At 54.2% G+C, this 27,183-nt stretch overlaps 1 protein-coding gene across 1 annotated transcript; it reads left to right on the forward strand.

Moving 5' to 3' along the window:
• Positions 1 to 1,115: 1,115 nt before the first annotated feature.
• Positions 1,116 to 27,183, forward strand: GATAD2B (GATA zinc finger domain containing 2B). Its single transcript, XM_063316626.1, has 11 exons — positions 1,116 to 1,484; positions 11,258 to 11,587; positions 16,245 to 16,374; positions 16,599 to 16,730; positions 17,021 to 17,152; positions 18,149 to 18,319; positions 18,472 to 18,787; positions 19,495 to 19,697; positions 19,940 to 20,053; positions 20,602 to 20,719; positions 21,661 to 27,183. The coding sequence occupies exons 2-11, from the start codon at positions 11,259 to 11,261 to the stop codon at positions 21,792 to 21,794; spliced, it is 1,779 nt and encodes a 592-aa protein (XP_063172696.1). The 5' UTR covers positions 1,116 to 1,484; position 11,258; the 3' UTR covers positions 21,795 to 27,183.

Below are 27,183 nucleotides of genomic sequence, written 5' to 3' on the forward strand. Positions count from 1 at the left end.
TCCTCTCCACACACGAGAGGGCTCACAGACGCACGGCTGTCCACCGGCGTTGATGCCCGCCAAAATGCTGTAATGTCGCGCGTGCATGGGCGCAGTCTCCGCTGGCCGTTTCGCATAACCGGCCTAGTTATTTTAAGTGGAAAGCGTGTGTGTGGAATAGTGGTTTGCCCAAGCTTGGGTAGAATTGAACCGGGGCGAGGATCCGGACTGGCTTGGCTTCCCTCAGAGATAAGACTGGCAATCTGGATTTATTCCCTGGCGATAGCCCTCCCGGGACCCCGATTCAGCTTGAGCTGTTCGGACGGGGCCCGTCCCGGGTCTGGACAGCGTGGGCTGGCCAGCAGCCTCTGGGTGAGGCCTGGTGGTCCTCAAGCTCCCAGTCCTCCTTGGCTTTCCGCCCTTCCCTCTGGATGATAGAGTCGCTGGGAGTCGGGCGGCATATAAATTTAATAAATTATTATTATTATTTGATAGCACCCAACGTGTTAGCACATGCGGAGCTGAAGCCAGAGGGAAATTTCACCTGCTGGCAAGGCCTGCTCCAGCCTCAGCCTCAATTCACAGGGCAACCTTTTTTTTTTTTTAACGGAATTGCACGCAAGCGGGCAAATCCTTCTGTACGAATTTAGCAGCAGCCCCGTTTTTGGCACCGTCGACTTTCCAGCGGGTCAGCTGAGTGGAAATCGTTTTCCACTCAGCTGGAAACTGCCCAGGGTCCCCCTTTTTTGGGGGAGATGGCCAGTAATAGAAATTTGAATGATAAATAAATGCGTTTTCCTTTCCACGGGTTGATCCTTTTCGGGCTCTGCCCCTTGGTCCTCCCGCCTCCAAGATGCCCCCCAATGAGGGCATTTAAAAGGCGGGGGCAAGCCACCTGCCCCCTTCCCTCCATCCTCTCCATCATGGGCCCTCAAGTGCTTCAAACAGCCTCGGAGGAAAAGTTCACACTTATGAATGGGAGGCAAACTTTGGCAGGGTGCCAGCATCTCCTTTGGGAGGGGGGGCAGGCAGAGCAAGCGCCCCGGCGGTGCCAGGCGAGGGGAGGGGGGGCCGAAGCCAGGCGACGGCTCTCCTGCCACCACCAACTTAATTTTTTTTTTTTAAGCGATAATTCCATGTCCTGAGGTTACAAACCGGCTGCAACTGGTTTTATTTTTTTTTTTTCCCCTTCCTCTCCCCTGCCCCCGCTAGGCATCATGGGTAAAAGTAAGCCTTCTCCCCCCACCCCCCTTTCTTTTGTTTAATATAACGGCACCACAGATGATTGGCAGCAACGTGCCCGTTCCGCGGCTGGGCTCGGGCTGGTCCCTGGAGGGGGATGGCACGCCGCGGCGGCCCCTGTTCCACCGAGGGGGCTCCTGGTGAACAAGCCCCCCGGCACTCCCCCCTGCCCTCTTCGCAGGCTCACGATCCGGCATCCCCTCCATCTGTCTGCCTCTCCCCCCCTCTTGACAAGTCAAGGAGGGTGACAGAATACGCTACCTGTAAGTAATTCTTCGGGGCCCGTCTCCGTTTTCATTTATTTATCGCCCCTTTTTCCTCTCCCTCCCCTTTTTTTTTGGAAACACAAACAAAAACAATGCACCCCTGGGGGGGGTCAGCTGAGACTTTCCCAAATTCACGTCTCCATCTTCTCTTTCTAATTCTTCACCCTTCTCTAGCTCTGCAAATGTGGGGTTTTTTTTCCTTCCCCTCCTCTTCCCCCCCCCTTTCCAATCCATAATCCTTAATTCCAGGGGTTCATTTTGCGCATCGGTCTGCTCCCCCCTCTGTTCGCCGGTCCTGGAGGGCCCCCCCACCCCCAAAGGGGGGGAGAATTGGAAAGCAAGCAGGCAGCCGGGCGGCGTGATTTTTCAGGAATACGGCAAATGTGATCTATTGTCTGTCTGGCGTGCTGATAGTTGGATCACATACCCCAACCTTCCCCTTCCCTCCCTGGCCCCCCCTTCCTGCCCCCCCCCTTCATGTCAGCTACAACCCAGCTCTGTGAATGGAAGGGACGAGCTGACGAGGGAGCAAGCGGGCGCGCGGGGCTGGCCCGGTGCCAAGGGCTGGAAGTCGGCTGTGCGCGTGTGTGAAGTGTACGGGGGCGAACACAAAGCGTGGAAGAGCGAGGAAGGCCTTCCTTGTGGTCTAACAAATTGCAGCCTTATTATATAAGGGAGCCTGCGTCATGCTGGGCAGAGAGGAGGAGGGAGGGGAGGGGGGAGGGGTTTAACCCCCCCCCCACCGGCCCACCCGCCTCCCTTTATTTTCCTTCCAGGGGTGAGAGAGTTCGGCTTCGCTCTCCAACTTCCTTTTCCTCCCCCTGGAAACGTGGAGCTGTCCCAGATGGGTTCTTTACCACTTTTCATGGGGGCAAGGGTTCCCCCCCCACACACACACACACCCTTCCTCCTCTCTTTGCGCTTGGCTGGGGCATTTTCCAAGGAGAGACCTGAAAAGGTCTTGGTTTGGCTGCATCCTTTTGCGTTGTCCTGATTTCGGGACGGATTTCAGTTCCTGCTTCGTGTCAGCGAGGTTTGACGACAGAGGGCTTTGCAAGAGGGAAGCCAAGGTGGCAGTGCCGTGGTCCTCCTTGCAACGGGTCCTCCCTGTTGCCCTGCAAGGGGTACTTCTGCAGACAGGCAGCAGCCTTAGGTGGTGACCCTGGATGGCACGCTGGGCATGCACTGGGCCCATCGCTTGCCCCATTTGCTCCCGTGAGAGTTGGCACTGCTAGTTTTAAGGTGGGAGTTGCACTTTCAGAGGCAGACGTCAGCAGGGATGACCCTGGAGGGATTTCTCTGCCCATCAGCGATGCCCATTGATAATTACACCGCGTATGGAACAGTTCAGCTCAAAGTCTTCACGAACTTTCATTTATTTCAACTGTGGTGTGTAAGGAATTCCAACATTCCTTTTTCACCGAAGTGGTATTTTGGCTAGTGAGTTTGAAGGGGTCCAGAATCTGCACCCACAAAAATCTTTGCCTCTTGGATCCGGGGACTCGGTCGCAGAGCTCTTTCGAGCCGCTCGGGGAACGCTGGATTTCTGAGGAGTATATTCACTCTGCCCACTTACTATGCTCTGTGTTATTAGAAGTATTGCAGGTTCTGTGGTTTTTGTTAATGCTCCAAAACTGCCTATTTCTTCTGCTTTATTTTTCCTCTTCACCTGTAGGAGCTGGTGGGTTGGCCTTCATGTCCTGTCCTAGTTAGGCAGTGGGGGAATTGGGTTGGTTCTTTTTAACCGCCTGCATCTATGAAGCTAGGCAGAATGGAATAAAAATTCCCACTTTCAAAATACGGTACATTTTAGCTCTGCTTGTCTTCAAAGCAGTGGCAAGAGCCGGTATGGGGAACCAGACAGGGTCCTCTTAAGCTTCTGGTCCCTCAGCAATTTTGCATCAGGCCAGCTGCCTCCCCACTCCAGAGACCGCCCCCCCAAGTGCTGGATATGAAGGCCATGAGATCCCCACCTGGACTACACTGTTCTGCATTACTCTTAGGGCTGTGCCTTAGTTGATTGCCTCTGAGCATGGGCAGAGATTCTTTAGGGCAAATCTTTGCCATCCCTTCCCTCCCCGCCACCGAAAGGGGCGGCATAAAACTGCTTCCTGCTCTTCCAGCATTTGCACCACAATTGGCTCTCCTGTTGTTTGGAATGGACACCCCACCCCACCCCACCCCCATCAACGCGTGCCCTCTGTACCCTCCACCCGGTCCTTCCCTAGTCCTCTGTCTAGGAGGCCTGTAAACCAACCATGGCTCGAAGACCTAAGTCTGATTTTGCCTGCCTCACATCAGTCCCTAGTCAGCTTCCTTGGGATGAAGCTGAGCAGGCCCTTTAAAGAGCATCCTGTGTCCGCGCATCAAGGAACTTCTGAATACTTGGCTTTCCTTCTGAACAGGCCCCCTCTCGCAGGGAGGACCGCTCTAAATGGCCGGTCCCTGGGCAGCCCTTTTCTGCTTTTCTAGATGGGCCTGGGAACAGCGTACCCCAGATGGGTGCTGGAACAGACAGATAGGGCACGAAGCCCCTTGACTTGGCCTCTTTTGCCTCCTTTTCGTTCCTACCTCCTCTGCTGGTGGTTTTGCTTAGCCGGAGGTTGAGCCTTTAGGGTCCTTCGAAGAATCAGCGCCTTGTAAGGGCTGCTTCGGAGCCCTTTCGACCCTTGGAGCATCTCAGGCCCCTTCCCCTGGCCTTCGTGATCCTTCCTTCCTTCCTTCCTTCCTTCCTTCCTTCCTTCCTTCCTTCCTTCCTTCCTTCCTTCCTTCCTTCCAAAGCTCCCTTAAAGCCGTAGCCTTCTGAAGATGCAGAAAGGGGCAAGGAAGAGGGGGAGGGCAACGGACCTGCACCCAACGCGTTTCCACTCATGGGGCTCGGGCAACCCCACGCCCTGCTGCTTCCCAAGCCAAGCCCCCATTGTCCTGGGGCGGCGGAGGGGGTCCTCCGCTTCTGTGGCTTCCCCCGCACTTTCTTTCGGAGAATCCCAGCAGCCACCCTCCAGGGGGCCCTGGATCTAAAACCCACCACCTTTATTTTTCTCGAGGGGGTCCGTCGGGACCGCAGACCCCTCGGAAGAAAGCCGCAGTTTGCTCGTCAGGCTGGCCTTTGGCTGCAGAGCACGCAGGTCCTCCGCCCCCGGTTGCTCCCCAGCACCTCCCAGCGCAAGAAGCCATCGCGGCATTGTGTGCATGTTGCGTGTGGGTTGAGACTGTGGGAAAAGGTCGTGACGAGAGGGGGGGAGAGACGTCCAGGAGGGTGGAATAGGGTCTGGGCTGCAGCCAGCGGGCTGATTGCTTGCATCTTCCTCCCTCTCCTCCCCCCACCCCTCGGTGACCTGCTGGCTGTCAATTCCCGATTTCCTTTTTAGGAGATTGTCCTTTTTATAGCATTGTATGGAAACGGGTTCGTCTTGGGAAGACAGCCATTTTGTGCGTTCTGTCTCGAAATGCGTCTTTCTTTCACGGCGCGCAGCTCCACTTTTAGCACCACGCCGAGAAGTTGGAGAGATGCAGGTGGGGGGGGGGGGGGCTGCTGATCGCCTGCCTCCTTTCGCTCCTTCCCCCAGCCCAAAGAGCTGATCTCCGGGACGAGCTGGAAGGGCAGGGGCAGGGGGGGGAAGCATCTCTTTGCTGAGCCCCTTTTGACGATCTCGCTCCCTCCGAAGCGTTTTTGGGATTCGGAGAATATCCGTGTCTGCTGAAGGGTAGACACCAGTGCTAAGAAGTGAGCCGGAGAGCTAGATGGAGCCTCCGTGCGCAGGGGTAGTGTATCCCTGGATGCCACACTCTGGGGTCGAACTTCAGAAGAGGCTGTGTGTCAACTTTCTGCCACTTAGATGAGCCACCCTGATCCCCTTCGCTCTTCTTTAGCTAGAATTCTAGGGAAGGAGACCTTCCATGTTTAGAAGCAGTCTATCTCTGTTGCCTGAGCCAAAAAGAAGGTGCTTGCTGTGCCTGCTTAGCTTGCTTTTCTCAAAGCCCCTGGTTGGCCGTTGCTGGAAACTGGACGCTCAGCTAGATCGGGAGCAGGGTAGGGCGGTGGTCCTCCTGTCGTGCAGGTACCATTCCTGGCATCCCTGAGCATCGCTTGCCGGGATGGTCTGCCGACCCCTGGATGGGCTCAGCGTTCTCAGCAACGTGCTCGACAAATTGTTAATCTGACCCAGCCCCTCTTTGTGGGACTGCCAAGTTGCTAAAGAGAAAAGGGCTGGAGATAATTGGGAAGCCCTTCATTAATAAAAATTTCTCTGGTTTCGATCGATCTCCCGCTTTTGTCTCCAAGACATTCAGAGCATTGAAATCATCACGTTAGATCATGTGTGTGTGTGTTTAAAAAGGATTGTGCAACCCAGAGAGATCTACTAACCTTGTAATAAGTGGATCTGGCTCGTATCTAGCCGTAGACACCTGGAAGTAAGGCTGGCGGGATCTGGCAGATCTCCTACCCGTCCCAAACACTCAGCACAGAAATCAAGGAGGCTACTGCATGAGGCAAAAGATTTCTGCTTTTTCTGTTTTGGTATTTATTTTAGTAGAAGCTCATAGTCTGCCCTCCTGCGCTGCCCCCATGGGAAGGGATGAAGAGGAGGGTGGAAATGCATCTTATCTGACCCCTCCTTTTTTAAAAAAAATAATGTTGCTTTTGCTGACTTGTGCAAGGCTAAGCCATGCCTTCAGCCTCCTTTCCGAACACCAGCTGCTGAGCCCAGCAGCGTGGGAGAGGCAAAACACAACTCTGGAATTACCTGGCTGGGCCAAACCAGCAGTAGCCTTATGGGTAGGGCAGAGCTCCAGTCTGTGGTCCGGCCTGTGGTGGCTAAAGATGCATTTTGCTGCCGAAGCTTAGCCACCCTTCCCCAGGGTCCCGCGGCCCTGAATCGCATTGCCACTTTGCACACACTCGACGAAATCCTGGAAGAACTTGGGAGCGTGTGGAACATTCCTTGTCAGCTGGGGGGGGGAAAAATTTCCTAGAAAAGCAGGCCAAAGTTGATGATGTTCTTTGATCTAAACCATTGGGGGGCTCTGGAAAAGCATGGTGAAATTCCTTGAGAGTGCATGCCTTCCCAGCTGAAAAAAGCCCTCTTGGTTTCTGTTGGTTGCCACTGGAGACGTTCCCTGCGGAGCCTAACCAGGGTTATTCCAGGGATCGGCGGAGAGGGAGGGCTGAATTGATCCCTGATGATTTTTCGCCACTGGCCATCTCGCTGCTTTGAACTGTTCTTAGAAAATGACTTACAGGCTTCTGGGTTCCGCTTTTCAAAAGTGGAACTGGTGCCAAAGACAAAAGGCTTTTTATTGTTATTGTTATTGTTATTGATTTATTTATTAATCAAATTTGTCACCACCCATCTCCCAGAAGTTTACATCTATTACTGTAGATGTACCAGAGGTTCTGCAAATTCTCCACAGGGACCTTTGCTTGCCTGTTCCTGCATCAAGGGAACTCTTCACAAGCACGTCTGGGATCGTGGGGAGCGCTCGTTGCAAACCCGGATGCACGGTGGAAGGCTCAGGGGGACTAAATTATCTCGGTGGAAACTCCGCAGACAGAGGCAGTCTACCTTTGGGTCATGGAAAAAGAGGCCACTTCCACATTAGAGCCAACTGACTTGGTTTCTCATGGCTGCTGAAATTCCCATTCTGCGTCAGAGGGGGTGGCTGTCCCTTGGTTTAATTTAGCACTCGAGGTTCCCGCTCAGGCGTTGCGTGCGGTCCTTTCCCGTTTTCTGAGACCCGGTCCTTTTTTTTGCCCACGTTGTCCGATCTTGATCAGGAAACCTCCCTGCTCCAGACGCGTCTCGGTGCCTCTTCGCCTTGCCCTGCTTATCCGATCCTCCTCCGCCTTGTCTTTCCAGATATGGCAGATTTCAGCTCCAACCAAATGCCAGTGTCTCCTGCGTTCCCTCAGCAGCTTCCTTGTTTTGGGAAGATAATGAACAGCTAAAGGACCAGGCACGCCCTTACCATTAGGATCACGATCCTAATCTCACTTCGGGAGCTGCCGAGTGTGCCTCTTTCGAGAGAGCCTGTAAAGCAGTCTATACATTAAAAAAAATGAAATGAAATGAAACAGGACGCTTTCTCCAAGGGCCTTTGCAACCTTCTCTTGCCGAGAACGGGGAGCCGTATGCAAAAGCAGACGGACGTCAGGCGCTGCCGCTGTCCTGGGTGGCCTAAGAAAGAGGTGCAGCCTTTGTTCCAGAATTGTTATCCAGCAGTGTTTCTCAACCTTGGCGACTTCAAGACGGGTGGACTTCAACGCCCAGAATTCCCCAGCCAGCCATGCTTTATCCTTTATCCTTAGCATCGCTGCTCAAAGCAGGCGAGCTGGAGTGGGGGTTGAACTAAGATGAGGTTTGTGGGAGTAGAAGGCAAAGGGAGAGGAGAAACGCAGAGGGCAGAGGTGCCAGGCTGGGCGGTAGCCGGACAGAGGGAACGTCCTGGGCAGCTCCAGCAAGAAATGGCGTTGGGGCCCAAGGCTTCGCGTATGATGTGTCTGGGCCAGCCTGTATCTCTCTGCCCCCCACCACTTCGTTTTTCTACAGCCCCAGTGAGACTGTGAGATCTTCTATCGGTCATTTTGTCCCCATCCGTGCTATGCCTTTGCTTCAGAAGAATAATTCGGGGTCCCGTAATGCGGCAGTGTGACACCACCCACGTTCTCCTTGCTCGCCATTAAATTCTTGACCACGGCTTCCTTGCCTGAAGAAGGACTTCATTCTCAGGTTGAGAGGCTAAATTTCTCGTGCTGATTTCTCGGTGGGTTTTAAAGGAAGAGCGCCCCAGGTGCTACCAACAGGCGCAGATCCAATTTTGCTACGGCTGGCCCCGAGCCCAGTGACTTGAAAATTAGCCTCCAGTGGATTAACCAGGATATGCTCCTGGGGAATTCTGGGGTTGGAACTGGGCACCCAGCAATAACCAGATCTGTGTTGATACCCATTTTTGTTGTCGTCGTTGTTGATCATCTAACTTGAATTGCTAGGTTGATCAATGAAAGTGGCAAGTTCTAGTTCGTAATGGTGACTTTTGACTTGTAGATTTGGGAGCGAAAAGATTGATCCATCTGTTTTCTAGCCCAGGATACAAAGATATCGGGAAAAGAACATGGAAGGTGCTCTTTTGTTTTAATCAGGCTGACTTTTAGAAATTACAATTTATCTTAAGCTTCTTTTAAAAAATAAAAGAAGTAGTAAGAAATATCCACATTGCAATTGACTAGGACTGAATGGATTACTGGACAGAATTGTCAGCTCTAGGGAGTCCTGGTTCCTGAGATGTATGCTTAAAAAAATGAAAAAAGATAAACAGGCACGCATACAATTTTGCACATCTCCTCCTAAGCATGTCTTGTCTTGCCTGACTTCAAAAATGCTTTCCCACACCAAGCCTTTTCCAGAATTGTTCACCTTCAGGACCATATTAAAAAGCTGCCTCCGAGGGCTGATTGAACTTGTCAGCAGGAGCTTGGTACAGCAGCCCAGGTATCAGGAATATTTGAATCCTAATTATCCCACAGCCCTTAGACGAAGGCCGGGTGCCTGGCCATTTCACGCAAACCAAGCAATGGCCTTATTCTGGTTGTCTTGTAATCATCATTCCATGACCACCTCAATTATTATTCTCCAAATCTCCTCTCAGAGGCTGTTGCTAAAACAGCAGACTGATCCGCGGGCTTCCGTTTTCTCCACACCTACCCATCTGCCAGAAATACCTTTAATAATATGCTCGCCTAGGGTGAGCCACAGTTGCTTGCAAGGTGGGCCTTCTTAGGAAACAGGTCTCCCCTTGGTCAGCTGGACATGCTCCGCAAAGGATGTGGCTAGGAAGGGAAGGGAAAAAAAATCTGGGCTAGTTCGGATTCGCATTTAAGCATTTTACAGCAACGGGGCGTTTTATGAGGCCAAGTGGCTGGGCTGACAAAGGCTTATGCCCTCTCTAAGCCTATCATAAAACTGTAGCAGCTCCACCTACGGCATCAGAATCCTTCAGGAAGGATTAAATTCTCCGTCCTTCCTCAGATAGCTGCCCGCAATAGCATCGTCGTCGTCGTCTCCTGCAAACATGGCATTCTCCTGCGCTCATTTGCAAGGAAGAACAATGCGCCCCGTAGTTCGTAAGGTGGAAAAAGTTAGAGGCATCACGAGATATTGCTGGTTTTCACACCCAGGACTGGGAAAAGGCCGCTTTTCGCTCCTTGGATTCCAGTAGCCTTCCCAGCAAGCCGAGAAGGTTGCAGCACTGGCCAGGATCAGGGGAGACCTCTGTCTTTGCAGGAGAGAAAGATGGTAGATATACATGCCCAGCATCTTCCCCATCTCTGTAGAGAGACTTGGTAGTATCTGGCCGTCAACATCAAGGGAAGCCTGTCAGTTACTGCGTCGTTGATATTATTATCCCTCAACCCTTATCAGTCCCACATTCATCTCTCTTCCGCCGTCTGATAACACTGAATGTTTTCTTCTTCGCTCTTAAGGCTTCGTGTTGGGTTTTAAAATGCCTCCTCTTGGCTCCGTTGGATGTTTTTGCCTTCCAAAGCAATAGGGGTCGCTTGCTTTTTCCACCTAACTCCGTTTTTAGACGTCTAAGCAAATTATGCCACCGTTGCTTAAAATACACTTCCCGGGGCAGCTGGGTTGGGGTTTAATTGCCCGAAATGTTCTAACCCTGCGGCTTCTGGGGGGGCACCAGGTTGGGGAAAGCTGCAGTGCTTCCCATAAAACACTGTGGGAGTAACGCTGGAGCAGGATGACGCGTTGAATTGTAAAGCCGTAATACCAGAACTCCTTGTCTTCTTAAAAGCCACTTGCAAGCTGTTCTAGGAACATCACCACCATCGCAAACCCATTTATCTGCATTTAAAGCACCCAGGGCAGAAACCCAAGAAAGCCTTTCCGTCGCTCCACATCAGTGCTTCTCAACCGCGGCCACTTGAAGAGGTGTGGACTTCAACTCCCAGAATTCCCCAGCCACACCTCTTCAAGTGGCCACGGTTGAGAAGCTACATCATGTAGTAACTAAGGTGGGCTGAGAGTGGGAAGTTGCAGGTTCGGGTCCATCCTCAGCCATGGAAGCTCCCTGGGGGACTTTGGGATGGTCACTCTACCTCCACTCGGCCTACTTTGCAGGATTGTTGTGGTGGGGAAGAATAGGAGGAGGGGCTGTGTACAGTGGCTGGGGTGCTTGCAGCAAAGGCAGATTATGAATCTGACTGAGAAATAATGAAGGAAGGAGACTCGGAATGGCGAGTTGCAACTCGGACACAGATGCGTGGGATTTCCAGGTGACAGAGGGTGGGGGACAGACTTGAAACTCTAGGCCATCTCCTCCAGTCAAGAAAGATCCTTCAGGGATCAGCTTGAAATAAGGCAGCCGTTATACTTTGGGGGTTAAATATGTCTAATTTTTTTTTAAGCTGGGGGGAGAGCAGGGTATGGATACTTTTGGTCGGTCACACTAAAATGTTCTGTAGGAAGAATGATGGAGCATTTGCCCAGGGGGCGAATTCTTCTTTCTACAAGCCCAAGCTGGCTTGGGTGCCCAGGACTGAGGACAGTAGGAACTGGTCCATACCGTCAACCACCATCACTAAGAGGTGGCACCCGATGCGTGGCTTTGGACGGTGGACGGTAATTCAGGGTCACAGTGTTGGGTTCCTGGTGTTTTCTCAGCTGGCTTTTCTTCTTGAGAGGTTTCATTGCCAGACTAGGGAACACGGTCAGGAGGTGGTTTCTCACTCTCTGCTTCGCCCTTCCCCACGGCAGGATGGACCGCATGACCGAGGATGCGCTGCGCCTCAACCGCTTGAAGCGGACTCTGGACCAAGCCGAAGAGCGGGATGATGTCTTAGCCAAGAGGCTGAAGATGGAGGGCCACGAGGCCATGGAGCGCCTCAAGATGCTGGCTTTGCTCAAGAGGAAAGACCTGGTGGGGATCGAGGTGCCCCACGAGCTGCCTGTCAAGCAGGACGGCCTGAAGGTCTACGAGGAAAAGCTGAACGGAAACTTGAGACCCCACGCCGATGGCCGGTCTTCAGGGAGGTCCGGCAAGGAGAACATCAACGACGAGCCGGTGGATATGAGTGCAAGACGAAGGTAGGGAGGGGAGCGGAAGGGCAGCATCCCTATCGCTTCTTTTTCACCCCCACAGCTGGTCTGGAGGCCTGGTGCATGTTAATTCTGACCCGTCAGAAGACTTTTGATGGTGGAAGTGGAGTGCCCACTCCCATGAGAAGATCAGTTCTGGCTTCCTTTTTATTTTGATAGCTATTCCATGATAGGTTTAAAAAAAACAACGCTATTTGGCCTTAAGAATTGTCTGATTTAAAGCCAGGGATCAGGTGCTGGTTTGGGATTCTGTTTTAAGAAGGACTCATCTCTCAGCGTGACTCGGGACAAGTCAGCAAACGACAGCATCTTGGCAGCAAGAAGCACTTGGGCTGTGCCAAGCTTGATGTCTAGGAAGGGAAATGAGTATTTAAGGGGAAGAAACCCGTTCGTTAGGTCCTAGTAGTATTACAGATAGTCCTCACTTAATGACCTCAATTGGGACCAGACTTTCAGTTGCTGTGAAGCAGTCATTAAGCAAATCTGATCCAATTTTACAACCTTTTTTGCAGCGGTCATTAAGCGAATCACCATGGATGTTAAGCAAACCACGTGGTCGTTAAGCGAGTTACGCAGTTCCCGATTGAATTTGCTTGCCAGAAGCCAGCCAGGCAGGTCAAAAACGGTGATCGTGTGATCACAGGACGCTGCGACGGTCGTAAATGCGAACCGATTGCCAAGCGCCCAAATGGTGGTTGTGGGGACACTGCAACGGTCATAAGTGTGGGGACTGGTCGTAAGTCGGGTTTTTTCAGCACCATCTTAATTCCAAACCGTAACTAAACAAATAGTTGTTAAGCGAGAACTACCTGTGCATGTCGAAGTAAGCCTGGGGGGAAAAAAATCTCAGGCTGCGTATTGTTTTAATTCTCATAAACCAGGGTTAGCATACAGCCAGTTCTGATGGTTTGAAAGCATTGTGGTATCATAAGAGTTATTCTATCCCATGCCCTCTTTTTCCACATTTCTTAATCATCAAGCATGACTGTCTCACATAAAATGATGGAACACGTGAAACTGCCTTGGATTAAGCCCTTTTCTGACCTTATTTAATAGAATTATGTTAATGTGTTAAAATTAATTAAATTGGCTTTATTTAAGCAAAGCGAGTGGAAGCGAAGAAAATCTGAAATGCCTACACCTCATTAAAAAGGGAAAAAGAGAGGGGAAAAAGAAATTAAACATATTTCTAGATCCGTATTTCCTGCAGATGTCACCTGATTCCAGAATGTGCCATGAACAGTAGCCAAGTTTCCCCCCCCCCCCGAGATGACAGAATCGTCTGTAGCTTACAAGGGTTATTTTATGCAACAGCGTCATGTCTTAGTTCTCCCTTAGATAACTTTCTTCTGAAAGCATCTGTTCCCGAGCCTGATATTTTGTTGGAAGGATTTCATCTCTTCCGGCTTTTAACCTTCTACCGAATGCTGGCCCAGCACACACAGTGGTGGGGGGAGAAGCATTGTGGGTCCATAACATACACACTTTCAGCCTTGGATGCCTGGAGAACTCACGCTGTTACACCACGAGGCAAGGGGTGGAATAGGTGTCAATCAGACCAAGGTTTCGCAGGGGCCCTGGCGTCAGCTGTGAATTCTTGACTCACTCGTGCATTCGGGTGGCAAAGGGACGAGTTGTCAACCGTAGGCGGGCGAAGAGCGTCTCCAAGGCAGAACCACCTTGGATCTTGCTCTGCTTGCTGGTGGCGATCCAGGCTGTCTACTCACCATCTGCCCCACCGCCTCTGCTCATTGGTCATCCCCTCTTCCCTTGACCTTGAACAGAAGATGCTTTCAGCTCAGCTGCAGAAGCCCCACCTCCATGGAGCTTAGGCACCGTTAGCAGAGAGGCGGACGGGGTGCCTTTGGGTGAGGAGGGGGCAGAGTTGAGATGATTATTGGACAAGACCTGAGCAAAACTGGGAAGCCGGTTGGACCCCATGGTCCTCATGGAAGGGGGACATCTGGATTTTCCACCTTGCATGGTCCACCTTGCAAGGCCCATCCACCTTGATGTGCATGTGAGGGACAGAAGATCCTGGATGAGGGGAAGAACCTAAGATCTCGGGTCAACCAAGCTTCCTGGGCAACTAGAATTCCTTCAGGGGAGGGGAAGATCTCTTCGTCTACAAAGTTCAACATTGCAACCCCTCCCTTCCACCCCTTCTTGAAACAGGCTGGGCCATCCATCAGCCATCCCTGATGGCCATCTCATTCCCCTTTTCCCCCTAGGGAAAAGAACCATCTGAGGTTGAGGGAGCTGTGAGGACACAGCCCCTTTCCCCCCTCAGTTTCCAGTGTTGGTGGATTGGGGGCCAGTTGCCCACAAAACCACCTGGGTGGCCAGTGGGCCTCCCCCCTGTGTGATGTCACAATGCATCCAGCAGCGCTTGGTTACCACTGGGCCACATCATCCGTCTCCAGGCGACGGGAAGGGGCGGCCGTCTCTGGTGCCCGCTGATTTCCTTCCTGGTCTCAATTTGGCTTAGCTCCTGCTCAGCGCTTCCTCTGGAGGAGAGCACCTGGCCAAAATGAGTGTGGAATTCAGGTACCCATTGGCATTCTGATTTCATGGCTTCTTTCGGTCAGCTTTTCTGGGAGACCTGGCCGAGAAGCTGCCCCTTACCCATCAACCCCTGGAGCAGGAAGTTCTTTCCCCCTTATTCTTGTTTGCTGTTGAATCAGAACTTGGTTAGCTGTGCTGCTCTCTTCCAAAGGCCCGGCTAATCGGTCTCTGAGAAATGTCCTTCCTCGGAGGGCCAAATCCGAACCAGTCAACGAGCCAAGGGCCTGTTAATTAAGCAATAGCGCTTGACCCCCCTTTGCCGAAGATTTGGCAAGAAATCCCAGCCCTCCAGGAGACCCCAACCAAGTCCTGTGGCTTTTTTCTTGGGCAGAAAATATGTTTCTTAGCCCCAACCAACCAAAACAGGACCATAAATACGCAAGGCATCCAGTCCTCCAGAATTGTAGACACGTGTAGCCATTATTTTCCCTTTCCAGATATATATATGGTACCTTAGCAGACAGATCCGTAACTTTGAGATCTGCTGGAGATTCAAAAAAACATCCTTTTTAATGGGTTCCTTCCTGATCACCTCCAGGTGATTCTGATGCACCCTAGGTGACTAGTTGGCTACTCTGAGCTGCTAAAATTACAGGCCACAAAAGCCAGGGATGGCCTGGTCCGCTGTCAGTTAACTTGCCAGCCACAGCAGTATGGGACCTAGAGAAGAGGCTGCTTCCCCTTTTTCAGCGCCCAGGGGATTACATCTTGTTAACTTGCAAGCCAACGGGAAGTCATTCTGGCTTTTCTTTTCCCAAGCCCCAGAATATCTTGGGACTTCCCAGCTCAGAAAAGAAAAAAGAAAAAAGGTTATCATTTCTTCAGGACTGGGAAGATACAGATGCTCACAAGAAAGGGACTTTCACTTTGGCATCTACGCTCTTAGGTCTAACTTGCTGAAAGCTCCTTTGAGTTTCTGCAGCGTTGAGATCCGAAGGGCCAAAGCTGGAATCCAGGACTTTGCTAGGGCAGGGCAGGCGCTCCACTAAGTCACAGCCTCTGTGGTTATTTTCCAGCCCCCCACCGAGAAAACGTGCCTTTGTTGACTGGTAGGCTGTTCGATGGGTGGGCAGGCGTTCAGGCTGTTTGTTCACGTGGGCTTATGTAATTGAACATCCCAACCAGGATCAGAGCAGAGACGTAGAAAATAAGAGCTCAGGAAAAGCTATAAAAAGCTGACAGCCAACATTTGACGGCTGGCGAGAGGCTGAGCAGCTTCTGAAGACCGCCTTTGTTGTTCTGAAGGCAGCTTTCAGCTCCGTTCATGTAGGGCCACCCACGCCCGCCAATAAAGGTGAAAATGCCACCCTCGGCTGGTGGGGTGGGGTGTTTTTGTAAATGGGGCCGGGCTTTGGAAAATTCATCCTGGCCGTTAAAAGTTAGGGGCATGTTTCACGGCCTTCCCCAGCATGTGATTTTCCCCCTTAAAAATCCTCATGTCCTGGAACAAGCAGGAGAGAAAGAACACCGACGCGTTTGAATTTTGGTGTTGGAGAAGACGCCGGAGAATATCACAGACCGCCCAGAAAACAAAACAAAACAAAAAATGGTTCGTGGGCCAGATCGCTTCCAAGTTCTCACTCGAGGCGCTGATGATCAGGATCAAATGATCGTATTTCGGACACATCGCGTGGGGACCCGGCTCTCTGAAGAAAGCTCTTATGCTGGGGAAGGAGGAAGGGGAGCAAAGAAGGGGATGGCCAGGTGGACGGATGCTTGGTCACAGTTGTGACAGGTGCACCGTTGCAAGGCCTGAAGGACCCGGTTGGGGACAGGTCTTCATGGAGAAAAGCCGCGTGGTCCCTCGATACCACACCGTCAGTGTCCTAGAATAATCTGACCCCCCCGGCCTTGTCTGACACGATGCCTGCTAGGTAGCTTTGAAACCACATCACCCATTGGCAGCGTAACGTGAATTTTGAGAGGGGGTCGCAGCGCCAAGGCCTCTCCTTTGTGAGCCAGGCTGCGCAACAGGGGACTTAACTTCAGGGAGCGCATGGTGCCCTGGTCCAGAAGAAACACGTAACCCGGCTTTTCTTTCCCAACCTCCCCTCTCCCCACCCCCTTCTTAAATCAGCAGCGATCAAGATAGGGGACGGCTCACCCCTTCCCCAGATATCATTGTCCTTTCTGATAACGAAGCCTCCAGTCCGCGCTCCAGTTCTCGCATGGAAGAGAGGCTGAAGGCAGCCAACCTGGAAATGTTCAAGGTACATGGTGGGGCGAACAGCGTTAGGGGCAGGGGCACAAGAGCCTGCGGAGGTTGGCGGCTTGCCCAGGTTGGCGGCTTGCCTGGCGCCGAGGCCACGGCTAACAGGAGGCCGGGGACCCCCCTGCTGGGCATCTGGACCAGCGATCCTTCGCTGCCAAAGGCCAAGAGGGCACGAGCGGGAAGGCGGCCGGCCACCCTCACCTCCGGGCCTCCTCTTCACAGGGAAAAGGGGTCGAGGAGAGGCAGCAACTCATCAAACAGCTCCGGGACGAGCTGCGGCTAGAGGAAGCCCGGCTGGTGCTGCTGAAAAAGCTACGGCAAAGCCAGCTGCAGAAGGAGAACGTGGTACAGAAGGTGAGGCGGTGGCCGCTGGCGGGCCCGCCCTCCCCTCCCTCCCGCATGTGGGCTGTGCCAGGCGAGGCCCACCGGCCTTCCGAATCAGAAGGGGCCACAGAGAAGTCCCAGGGTTTGCCAGTAGAAGTTTTTCGCTCCCAAAGGTTCTCCCCGGCTGGGTGGGTGGGACCGCCCGTTCCCCTGCGAGCCGATAAAAGTTGACACTCTCTTCAGGAGCCTTCGAGAAACATCCCCTCCCATTTTAATCCACGGACTTCCTAACTCTCTCCTCTCTTTCCGGGCTCTGCCAGACTCCAGTTGTCCAGAACGCAGCGTCGATAGTCCAGCCCTCTCCTGCCCACGTCGGACAGCAGGCTCTGTCCAAACTCCCCTCCCGACCTGGAGTTCAAGGGGTTGAGCCCCCAAACCTCCGAACATTACAGGTGAGCGGCCTCCAGACCCGGGCGTGTTGGCTCCCTGCATCCCCGGCTTTGCAGCCGCTGGCGGTTCCCCATTTCCCGGCGACTGGAGCTCGAAACTGCGCGAGAAAAACGTTTGGCGTTTGCGGGGAGTCACGTCTTAACCTGGGCAAAAGGCGGCTGATCCCTTCCGGGTTTCAAAGCTTAGTCTCCTGTCGCGTTCGATGGTGTGTTTTACACCCCTTCCCTTATCTTCCACCCGCCTTCAAACTGACCCTCTGCCTGAAAGCTCTCCCTGCTGGGGATCAGAGATGAGTGCACGAAAAGAAACGCGGGTGCACGCAAAGATCAGAAGCACAAGAGAACAGAAGAAAGGTTTTTCTGATCGGTAGCGTTGTAAAAGTGGCATTCTGGCTACCGAAGGCTTTAGGCAATCCAAGAAGGCGTTGCGGGTATCTCTGGCACGGCCCCCGAAGGCCATTCGTGGCCTAGTCCAGGATCCGCTGCTCCTTTGGGTTTAGGCCTCCAGCCAAGCGTGTCGCGAGGGGAGAGGCAAAAATAGGAGTGTTAAAGTAAAAAGGCTGCGGAGATTTTTATTTTTTTTTAATCTGCAATTGGTCGTTTTAATCTTTCTAAGCCTGTTAATTTGCCGGCAGCTTTCGCAGTGCCACCTTTTGAACAATCCCACCACCACCACCGTTTTGCTCTTTTTTGTTTTTAAACTGATTGGAGGGGAAGGAGCCTTCCTGGTTTCTGTCTTTAATGTTCAATAGCGGGGCTGAATGAGATTGTAACGTGAAGGAAGGAAAACCTGCGTCCGGTCCCTTCCCTTCCCTTCTTCCACCTTGGAAGCCGACCGGGCTTTTCTGCCAGCGTTGTCTGGGCTGGGAAGCTGAGCAGGGTCTGGCACGGGCAGGCCTTGGATGGGCAAGCCCTGAGCGGGGCGTGGGCAAGCGATCCCAGCGCCAGCCAACCGGATCTTTAAGGAGACTTAACCTTCTCTCTTGCCTCCCCGGCCAGGGTCACAGCGTCATCCGATCGGCCACCAACCCCGCCCTTCCCCACATGCTTATGTCCCAGCGCGTCATCGCCCCCAACCCCACCCAGCTCCAAGGACAGCGCATCCCTCCCAAACCGGGCCTCATCCGCAGCACGACTCCCAACATGAGCCCCGCCATCAACTACCAGCCGGTGAGTGGTGGGAGCAGGAGGGCGGGCCCGGCCGAGCCCGAACCTCCCCGTGGGGGGGGAGAGGGCTGGGAGCACGGAGGAGGCTCAGGGCCGGTGCCCCGCAGCCACGGGGCGAGACCTCGAAGCCGCGTCTGGTGTGTCGCCCCCCGCAGCAGTCCTCCTCGGCGGTCCCCTGCCAGCGAACCACGTCCTCCGGCATCTACATGAACCTCGCCTCCCACATCCAGCCCGGGGCGGTGAACAGGGTGGCGTCGCCCCTGCCCAGCCCCAGCACCCTGAACGATGCCGCCAACTCCCAGGCGGCCGCCAAGCTCGCCCTGCGCAAGCAGCTGGAGAAGACCCTGCTGGAGATCCCGCCCCCGAAGCCCCCCGCCCCCCTGCTCCACTTCCTGCCCAGCGCGGCCAACAGCGAGTTCATCTACATGGTGGGCCTGGAGGAAGTTGTGCAGAGCGTCATCGACAGCCAAGGTGAAGGGCCGGGCGAGGCGGGCACTGGAACGGTCGGCCGACGCTGAACTCGGGCGGGAAAAGTCCCAGATTTCGTGTCCGGCGGTTGTGATCTGGGGGGCCGTTGTGGGAGGAAGCCCAGCCTCCTCTCGGGTTCCCCCCTAGATCAGGGTTTCTCAGCCAGGGTTCCGCGAGAGGTCCCTGGTGGTCCCCTGGGAGATCCCGATTCATTTAAAAAATTATTTCAGCTTCGGGCCACTTCACGCTGAAGAGGCAGGTTTCACGCTATATTTTCAGCTTAAGAACGCCGTCAGCGAACAGACGCAGCCCTGCCCATGAAACGCGTGTAATCATTTTGTGACTCCTGGCCTATATCTGAGCCTGAACGTGCAGGGGCTCCCCCAGGCCTGAAAAACATTTCAAGGGGTCCTCCGGGGTCAAGAGGTTGAGAAAGGCAGCCCTAGGCCAACTCACCGCTGGCATCTCCTCCTCCTCCTCCTCCCAGGCTTTTCTCCAAATTCAGCCGGGGACCGGCCTGCAAAGGCCTCCCTGGGTCAGCATCCGCTTCCAAGCAGATCCTGGTTGCGCTGGGGGAGCGCTGATGCTTTGGGGAGGAGGGGGGGGGCTCTTACAAGCAGACCTTAACCTTGCTCCTTCACGGCTTAATTGCTTTCCTCGGCTAACGCGGCTTCTCCCCGCCACCGCCGCCCCCTCCCCGAAACCCCCAGGCAAAGGCTGCGCCTCCCTGCTCCGAGTGGAGCCGTTCATCTGCGCCCAGTGCCACACAGACTTCACCCCTCACTGGAAGCAGGAGAAGAATGGGAAGATCCTGTGCGAGCAGTGCATGACCTCCAACCAGAAGAAGGCCCTCAAGGCCGAGCACACCAACCGGCTGAAGAACGCCTTCGTGAAGGCCCTGCAGCAGGAACAGGCAGGTGGGGGGGGGTGGGCCGGGCGGGCAGGGGACACGCCTTGCACGATGCATCGGGCCGCCTCGAGGAACCCGCCTTTCAGGGCGCAGAGATCTGTGGCGTGCAGGGGGGAGAGGGGGTCCTGCTGGGGGTGCCAAGAGGGAGGGGGGATGGGGGGCCCAGGCTCCGGCCGGGGGGGGTGTAGGCCTCACAGACTGGGTTGCGACGGTCTCCCTCCCTCCCTCCCCCCCTCCTCCCCCAGGAAATCGAGCAGCGGCTGCAGCAGCAGGCCACCCTGTCACCCACCGCCGCGCCCGCCAGCGTGGCCAGCGTCAGCAAACAGGAGAGCATCATGCGACACCACACCCTCCGTCAGGTGAGGCGCCGCCCGCCCGGCCCCTTCCCCCCTCGGAGGGTCCAGCCTGGCTCCTCTGCCCTCGTCCCCGAGGGAGGCTCTGCCCCCGGGCCCCTTCGGTCCAAACGCCGTCTGGTGCAAGGCGTCCCGTGCTCCCCGTTGGCACCCGTCGCTGGCGGGCGGCCTTTCGTCGAGCCTCGATCAACCGAAGGACACTCGGCGGGCAGGCTTGCGTTCGGCGAGCTTCGCCCGCTCGCCCCCAACCTCCACGAGGACTTCGAGCTTGACCGAATGGAAGCCAAGAGAGCTAAGCCGTGTAACTGGGCTGGGGGCAGGCCTAGGAAGGCCTCTGCCGTAAAGTGTCGTCCCGCCCGGCCTGTTTCCAAGGCCCGGTCCTTGGCTGCCCGGCTCCTTCTCTCAACTAGGAGTGGGGCAGATCGAGCGCTGTGGGGCAATCCCCAGGCTTTTCCTTCCTGCCTTCCCAACAAGGCAGCCCCTCTGGGGGTCTGCGGCCCCCGACGGGATGCCAGGCCGTTCAGTTAATCTGCTGCTCTTTTTCCTCCCTCCAGGCCCCCCAGTCCCAAAGCTCCCTTCAACGCAGCATCCCCGCCTCAGCCCGCTCCATGCTGTCCAACTTCGCGCAGGCCCCGCAGCTACCCGTCGCCAGCGGCCTCCTCGGGATGCCAGGTAACCGGGCCGAACTGGGGCCGGAAGGGGGGCGGGGGTTAAGTCGCAGAGTCCAGGGTCCCCTCTCTGCTGGGGCGGCCCAGAGGAGTCGCTCCAGGCAGCAGCCCACGGGAGTCACGGTTCACGAAGAGGGAGAGCCCATCGGGCCGAAGACGGGGCCACGCTCAACGCGCCGGGCTGTTCCTCGGCCTTCGTTTGGTGGTGGTTACGGCCACTAGGCTGGGCACATCGGAGACCGAGGAGGGCCTGGGAAAAGACTTGCTCCCTTTGGGCCCTTCGGAAGCTCCCTCCCACTCCCCGTGAGACACAGTTGGGGTGTCTCAAATGAGAGACTAGAGGTTAAAAAAAAAAAAATTAAAAAGTTCGCCCGAACACAGCCACTTTTCTATGGCTAGAGGGGATTTTAAAAAAAAGAAACTAACAGATTCCTCCCCCCGAAAACATTTGGAAGCCCTGGACCAAGAGATGATGGAGGGTTGGTCATGGTGGGGGGGACCTCCTCCCCCGCCCCTTTAGCATGGCCGTTTCCTCCTCCTCTCTCAGTTACCAGTTTCAGGTCTGAGTCCGCAAGCTCTTTGTGGCATTTCTCGCTCAGGATTTGAGGGGAAACCCAGCCGGTCGCTCCCTGTGGGTGACAGCCACGCCAGGAAACTCGAACCTCCAGCTGCAGTGGCAGGGTAGCCCCAATTCCTGGCTCCCTGCCCTCCTGCAGGGCTTCTCAGAAGCCTCTGCTCAATTTCAGAAGATAGGAGTGAATCGGCTCACCGTTTTTCCGAGTCTCCGCAGCCCCCTCTCCGTCTTTCTCCCGCTGCCGAGAAAGAGAGGCTCGCCGCGAAGCATTTGCTGGCTCTCTGTTCCAGAGAAGAAATTCACCCAGGAGGGGCGCGCTGCCCGAGTTTCCCAAGAAAGGGGGCTTAACTCTTCCCCCCCTTTCTCCGCAGGAGTCAACATTGCCTACCTGAATGCCGGGATCGGAGGCCACAAAGGGTCCAGCTTGGCGGACCGGCAGCGGGAATATCTTCTAGATATGATCCCCCCACGCTCTATATCGCAATCCATCAGCGGGCAGAAATAACACCAGCCGTGCCCCCCCTCCCCGTGACTCCCCATCTGAGCCTCCTCGTCCGTGGCATGCAGTGCCCTGTACTGGTGCCAGCCGTGGAGGGAAAGACAAAAAACAGTTGGAAAAAAAAAAGAAAACGAGAAACTTCCGAAACTTTCACCCCCCCGCCCTCTTCCGTAACCGTCTCGCTCACGCGCCCCCCACCCGCCCGCTCTGGATTTCGTTTTTTGGCGGTGGGAGCCCCGGAACCCTCCCTGCTCCCCCCTTCCCACTCGAGGTCAGAACGCATCTTCAGCCCGGATCCTGCACCGTGCCCGTTTCATGCCCGTTTTACGCGCTTTTTTTTCTCTTCCGTCCGTCCAGCTTTCCATTTGTAATGGCAACGTGTAGAATTTTTAACGGCCGCTCTCCTCGTTCTCACGCCTTCTTTTCGCCTTTTGCCTCGACGGGAGGGCGGAAAGGAGACCCTCGGGGGAAGAAGGGGCTTCCTGGAGTCTCGGAGGAGCTTTTTCACGCTGGCCGGAAGGGAGGGGTGGGGGGTGATCACAGCCGCCCCTGTCCACGGCTTGACTGTGCCCCGTGTCGGGTTCACGGGAGAGGGTCCACGCTGAGAAGGCTGCCTGTGGGGGTGGGAAGACCACCAGCAGCAGAAAGAGGGCATCGTTGCTTTGAGTTGCCCGTGCACTTCTGCATGCCAGAGACTCGTTGAACCCTTGCCTTGAGGTTCCTCCCACCATCTCCAAAACGGAGCTGTGAGGAGCAGCAGTGTCCGCCTGGGCAGCTGCAAGGAAATCTCTCCAGGAGAGATCCGGCGTCTCTCGGCTCCGTCTGTTGTCCTGACTCTGGAAGCTGCTTGCCAGCAGAGGGGGCTCCCGGCCTGGGCAGGGAGGCTGGATCCTTGCATCTGCTCCATCCGACCGGTAGATGCTGGGTGCAGGGAGTTGCCGGAGGAGCGGGGGGGGGGGGGGGTCTGCGCTTGTGGGTTGGGTCTTTGGACCCAGAGGCCCTTTCAAGCCGCGCAGAGGGTTCCTAAAGCTCCTTTCCTGCTCAGCTGTTTACTTTCCTCGCTGTATTCGCAGCTCGGCTCGCCTGTTCTCTGCTTCGCCTGCCCAGGAAGGTGTAAGGGAGCTGTTTCCTGCTCAGAAAACGAGGACAGCGTGGGGACCTCCTGGTCTTTGGCACAGCCTTTCCCTCCTTGCTTGCTCCAAAGTATTCGCCCAGAACCTGCCGTGGGTTCTTCAGGGCCTCCTACGTACCTCTCCCCAGCCACCGGTCCCTCTGAAAGACGGGCAGCTCCCCGGGCATCGTCCCGGGCACACCCATGCTTCCTTCTCTGTCCTCCGACCTCTGAGCACTTACAAATAAACAGGAGGTGGAAGGAACTCTGGGTGCGAGCGCCTAAGAGAGAGAGGCCCAGATTGTGCTCTTTAAGGAGCACGTGGTGCTCCTTGGGACAAGTCGGAAATGCAGGCGCGTCCCGGCATCACTACCCCAACAGCCCCCCGCTGCCTTGCGCCTTCCTCCCCCAAAACGTGCAATTCTCCGCAAAGCCAGCTTTGCTCCGTGGCAGCCTTAGAGGCCTCGGGGACGATTTCCCATTTTCTTTTTCCCCTCTTGTTCTTTTCAACGTGGCGTTTTAAGCCCCCTCGGCTCGCCCTAGGCGCACCGCCCTCCGCCTTCCTTTCCTCGGACGCCTCTCCGTTGTGCTTCTGACCGGGTGTCGCCAAGGGGCCTCCCTGGCTCAGTGGTTCACGCAGATTTTCGGGTTTCAGTTTGACTTGGACATTGTGCTGGTTTTCTTTTCTTTTTTCTTCTTTTTTCTTTTCTTTTCTTTTCTTTTCTTTCTGGGCAGCAGCGATGATGTAAGACGCATGCAATAATTTTTGCTCAAGTATCGACCAGTTGCAGATTAAGCGGGGTGGTGGGGAGGAACACAGATCCGCCAGGCAGGTTCCCCCCATGCCCCCAGTCCCATATGGACGTTTGGGAATGAAGGGGAAGATCTCCCCCGCCCCCAAAGGACCCAGGGTCTCTTCTTCCCAAGTTGGCCAGTTTGGACAAGAATCGGACAGACGTCTGTTTGGTTTTGCGCCCGTTGGGAGGTCTCTTCCCCATTTTGCCCTCCTGCCCCCCCCCCATGCCTTTTAACACCCCATCCCTGAATCCCCAAGATCATTTAAGCTTCTCTTTTGGAAAAGGCCCCAGCCCTGGGTTTGCTGATCCCAAGAAACATTCGATTTCTTTCCGTGCCTGACCGGCCAATCAGCCCAGTCAAGATCACCTCTGGGTGCTCCTTCCCACATTCCACACCCCCGCCCCAGTGCTTCCCTCCCCTCCCCTCCTGATCTATGCATCTGCCTATTTTCTCTGACCCCAAAATACTTTTAAACGTAAGGAAAGGGGAAGCTTGTACCACAGCCTGGCGCAGAGGAGGAAGGAGTTCAGGAAGAGGAGGAGGAAGGCCCTCTTCTCTCTCTCTCTCTCTCTCTATCCCTAAAATAAACTGGCAGTGCTAAAATCGGACGCCCAACTTGGGTTTAGCAGCAAGCCCAACTTGCTCGTCGGTGAGTCGCCCCTGGCGAGCCAGTCCGCAGAGCGGGGTGAGCAGCTTCAGAGGTAACTTGCATGCTCCTCCGGTGGGGTCTGACGGAGCCTCATTCGAATTTCTGCCAAGGAATTCGCTCAGCCAAAATAGACAGGAGTCTTGCCGTCCGGAAGACCGGTTTTCCGCAGGGATCGTAAATTTACCTGCCCGCCACCATCCCTCTTCCTTTTAAGCACTCTTCAGAAATTTGACTCTTTCCCAGTAACGTAAGCCCTTTCCTATTTCCTTCTCTCTGTCTGTCTGTCTCTCCTGTCTACTTTCTGGATGTAATATAGAAAAACACCCTTTTTTTTTTTAAATTAAAAAAAAAAAAAGGTACAGAAATGAATTTGCTGGCTTCCGTTTCTTTCTCTCTGTTTTTGGTTACCGTTTAGGTGTAGAGGCTTTGTGAATCATGCTGGGGGGGGGGGCGTTGTTTGTCTTTTATTTTGTTTTACTCTGTTTTACTTCGTATGTAATGGTTCCGTCGGGGAAACGGGGAGGGGAGAAAGCCATCCTGCCCCCCTTATTTTCCTCCCCTGTCCCTTCGCACCCTTCCCTCGACAAAACCTCCTTTGCTTAACAGTAACCTTGCTGCCGGAAAGACGTTATATCAAGGACTCCTTTGTTGTATATAAGCTATTTCTTGACACGTTAAAAAAAACAAAAATAAAAACCAGAGAAAAGAAATGAAAAAAAGGAAGGAAGGAAGGAAGGAAGAAAGAAAGAAAGAAGGGGGGGAGAGGGGGAGAAAGCAAAAAATGTTGTACATTGTATAGAGAAAAAGCAAGACGACAAAAAAAAAAAAAAGAGCTTAGCCATGGATATTGTGACCGTTTGTCGATGTCCTTTTGTAGTGTGGAACTCTCTTGTGTATGACATTAAAATGTGCAAAAGGCGGTTTCCTAGAGAAAGGGGGGGGCCTGGAGGGGGTTGGGCAGCTGGTGTCATGCACTCCCTGCACACCCTTTTCAGCTGCGGCCCCCCCCAGCTGAGACGGATTTGGTGGTTCACGGTTCCCCCCAATGGTGCCTTTTCGTCTTCTCATATCGCAAGTCGGGAGGCCCCCGCCCCGCCCGTGCCCACGCGAGGCCAGCCTTGGCTCTGCCCCTCTTAACGCCCACTGTTTTGCTTTTCCCCCCCCCCCAGCCGGAGGGGGCCCCGGGGGGCGAGCAAACAATACGAGTGTTACCGTGGATCCGAACCATTAAACCGTAAATAGATTTGCACTGATTTCAAAGGATGCTTTGGCTTCAGAAGAGCGGCGGCGGCTTTTTGACGTCGGGGCTCCCGAGGTGGATCCTGTTTAAGCCACCCGTTTCGTCCCCTCGGCCCACCCCGTTTTCCCTTCTCCTCTCTTCCTCCTGTCTTCCTACGTTCTCCCCATCCCCGACTCCGTTACGGGTGACGCAAGGCATCTTCTGCCTCCCCTTGATCTCTCCTGCTCCATCCATCCATCCCTTCCTCTCATCAACTTAGCCCCCCCCCCCATTTGTTTGGGATATTTCTCAAACTCGCCAGTAGCCCTGGGAGCACCCCCCCCCCACGTCATTCAGCAGTGCTTGAATAAAGCCAGCTTGTATTGTTTTGAAGGGAAATACTTGGTGCCTGGCACGGATGGGACAAAATGTTATTTTTGGCCCATTGGAACAGTGCCCCGGATGCTGGCTTAGCCATCTCCGAACCTTCCGTGACCGTCTCAGTGTTTGCCCAACCACACCTCCTAGTGTCCTCGCCCTTCCCTCCCGTGGCTGCCATGTTATCTCAGCCCCAGACCTTGCATTTATTGGGGGTGGGGGGGTCTGTCTTTTGACCTCTGGGGTCTCCATCCTGGAATGTGGAGCAGGCCGCTCACCCGAGTTCAGATGTTCTGAAATGTTGGCTCTGCCGGATGGTTATCTGCTCACCTCCTGAGGGGTCTGGGCTGTGAGGGGGAAAGGCTTCAGTCCCCCCCACCCACTCCTCCTGTTCTTAATTTTTGACTGCATAGCTCTCCCAGCCTTTCCCCCCAGCTTTTCAACACTTCTTGCTTGCTTCTTGTGGCCAAAGCAGATCTCTTCCCAGGGAACTATCCACCGATGCTTTCTGTCCTCCTCCCCTTTCCACCTCTTTCCACCTCCCCATCAGATTGACAGCCAACTCCCATATTCATTGGAAGGGGTGCCCCACTGGGAAAAACCTGGGTGTTTTTCAGTCACCCCAGCAATCCTTCCGTTCTCTTCAAGGTGCTGAGATGTTTCTACCTATTCTGTCCACCAGCTTAGTCTTGGCCATGCTCCACCTTGCCGATCATCAAGAAACCACCAATTTGGAGACACGTCTGATCGTTCTTGGAGCGAGACCTTTGCCCCGCTGCTGACAACCCCCATCTTGGCCTTCTTTTGGTTTCTGGCACTAACCTCTTTCTGTTGCAGAAGTAGGATCTATTTTGAGGGGTGGGAGCTTTGGGACAAAACTTCTCGAGTTCACATCTCCAGCTTAACCCGCGAGCCACTTTGCAGAAGGAATCCAGATTTGCAGGGGGAAACGATTGGAGGGGTGGGGGACGGGAAACCAGACCTTTTGCACAATTTTAAGAGGGGTTTTTATTTTCATTTTCATTTTTATTTTTTGCCTTGTGTTTTTGGATCTGGTTTAAAAGGAGATGAAAGGAGAAAATAAAAGTTGTTTAAATATTGCCAATTGATTATGCAGTGACCTGATTAAAAATAATAATAATAATAATAATAAGCTAATTTTTGGAGAAAGGATTAAAAAAAAACTTTGTAATATTTATCACTTGCAAGCTATGTTTAATAAAGAAAGGAATGGTTTATA

Source organism: Candoia aspera, chromosome 17 (genome assembly GCF_035149785.1).
Source record: "Candoia aspera isolate rCanAsp1 chromosome 17, rCanAsp1.hap2, whole genome shotgun sequence".
NCBI classification, from domain to species: Eukaryota; Metazoa; Chordata; class Lepidosauria; order Squamata; family Boidae; genus Candoia; species Candoia aspera.

What these genes read in the sequence shown, in the direction of transcription:
- GATAD2B (XM_063316626.1), top strand. Translation starts at nt 11,259, where the DNA reads ATGGACCGCATGACCGAGGATGCGCTGCGCCTCAACCGCTTGAAGCGG. An exon ending in CCAACCTGGAAATGTTCAAG is followed by an intron (nt 16,375 to 16,598) that starts GTACATGGTGGG and finishes TCCTCTTCACAG; the next exon opens with GGAAAAGGGGTCGAGGAGAG. An exon ending in CCGCCATCAACTACCAGCCG is followed by an intron (nt 18,320 to 18,471) that starts GTGAGTGGTGGG and finishes CGCCCCCCGCAG; the next exon opens with CAGTCCTCCTCGGCGGTCCC.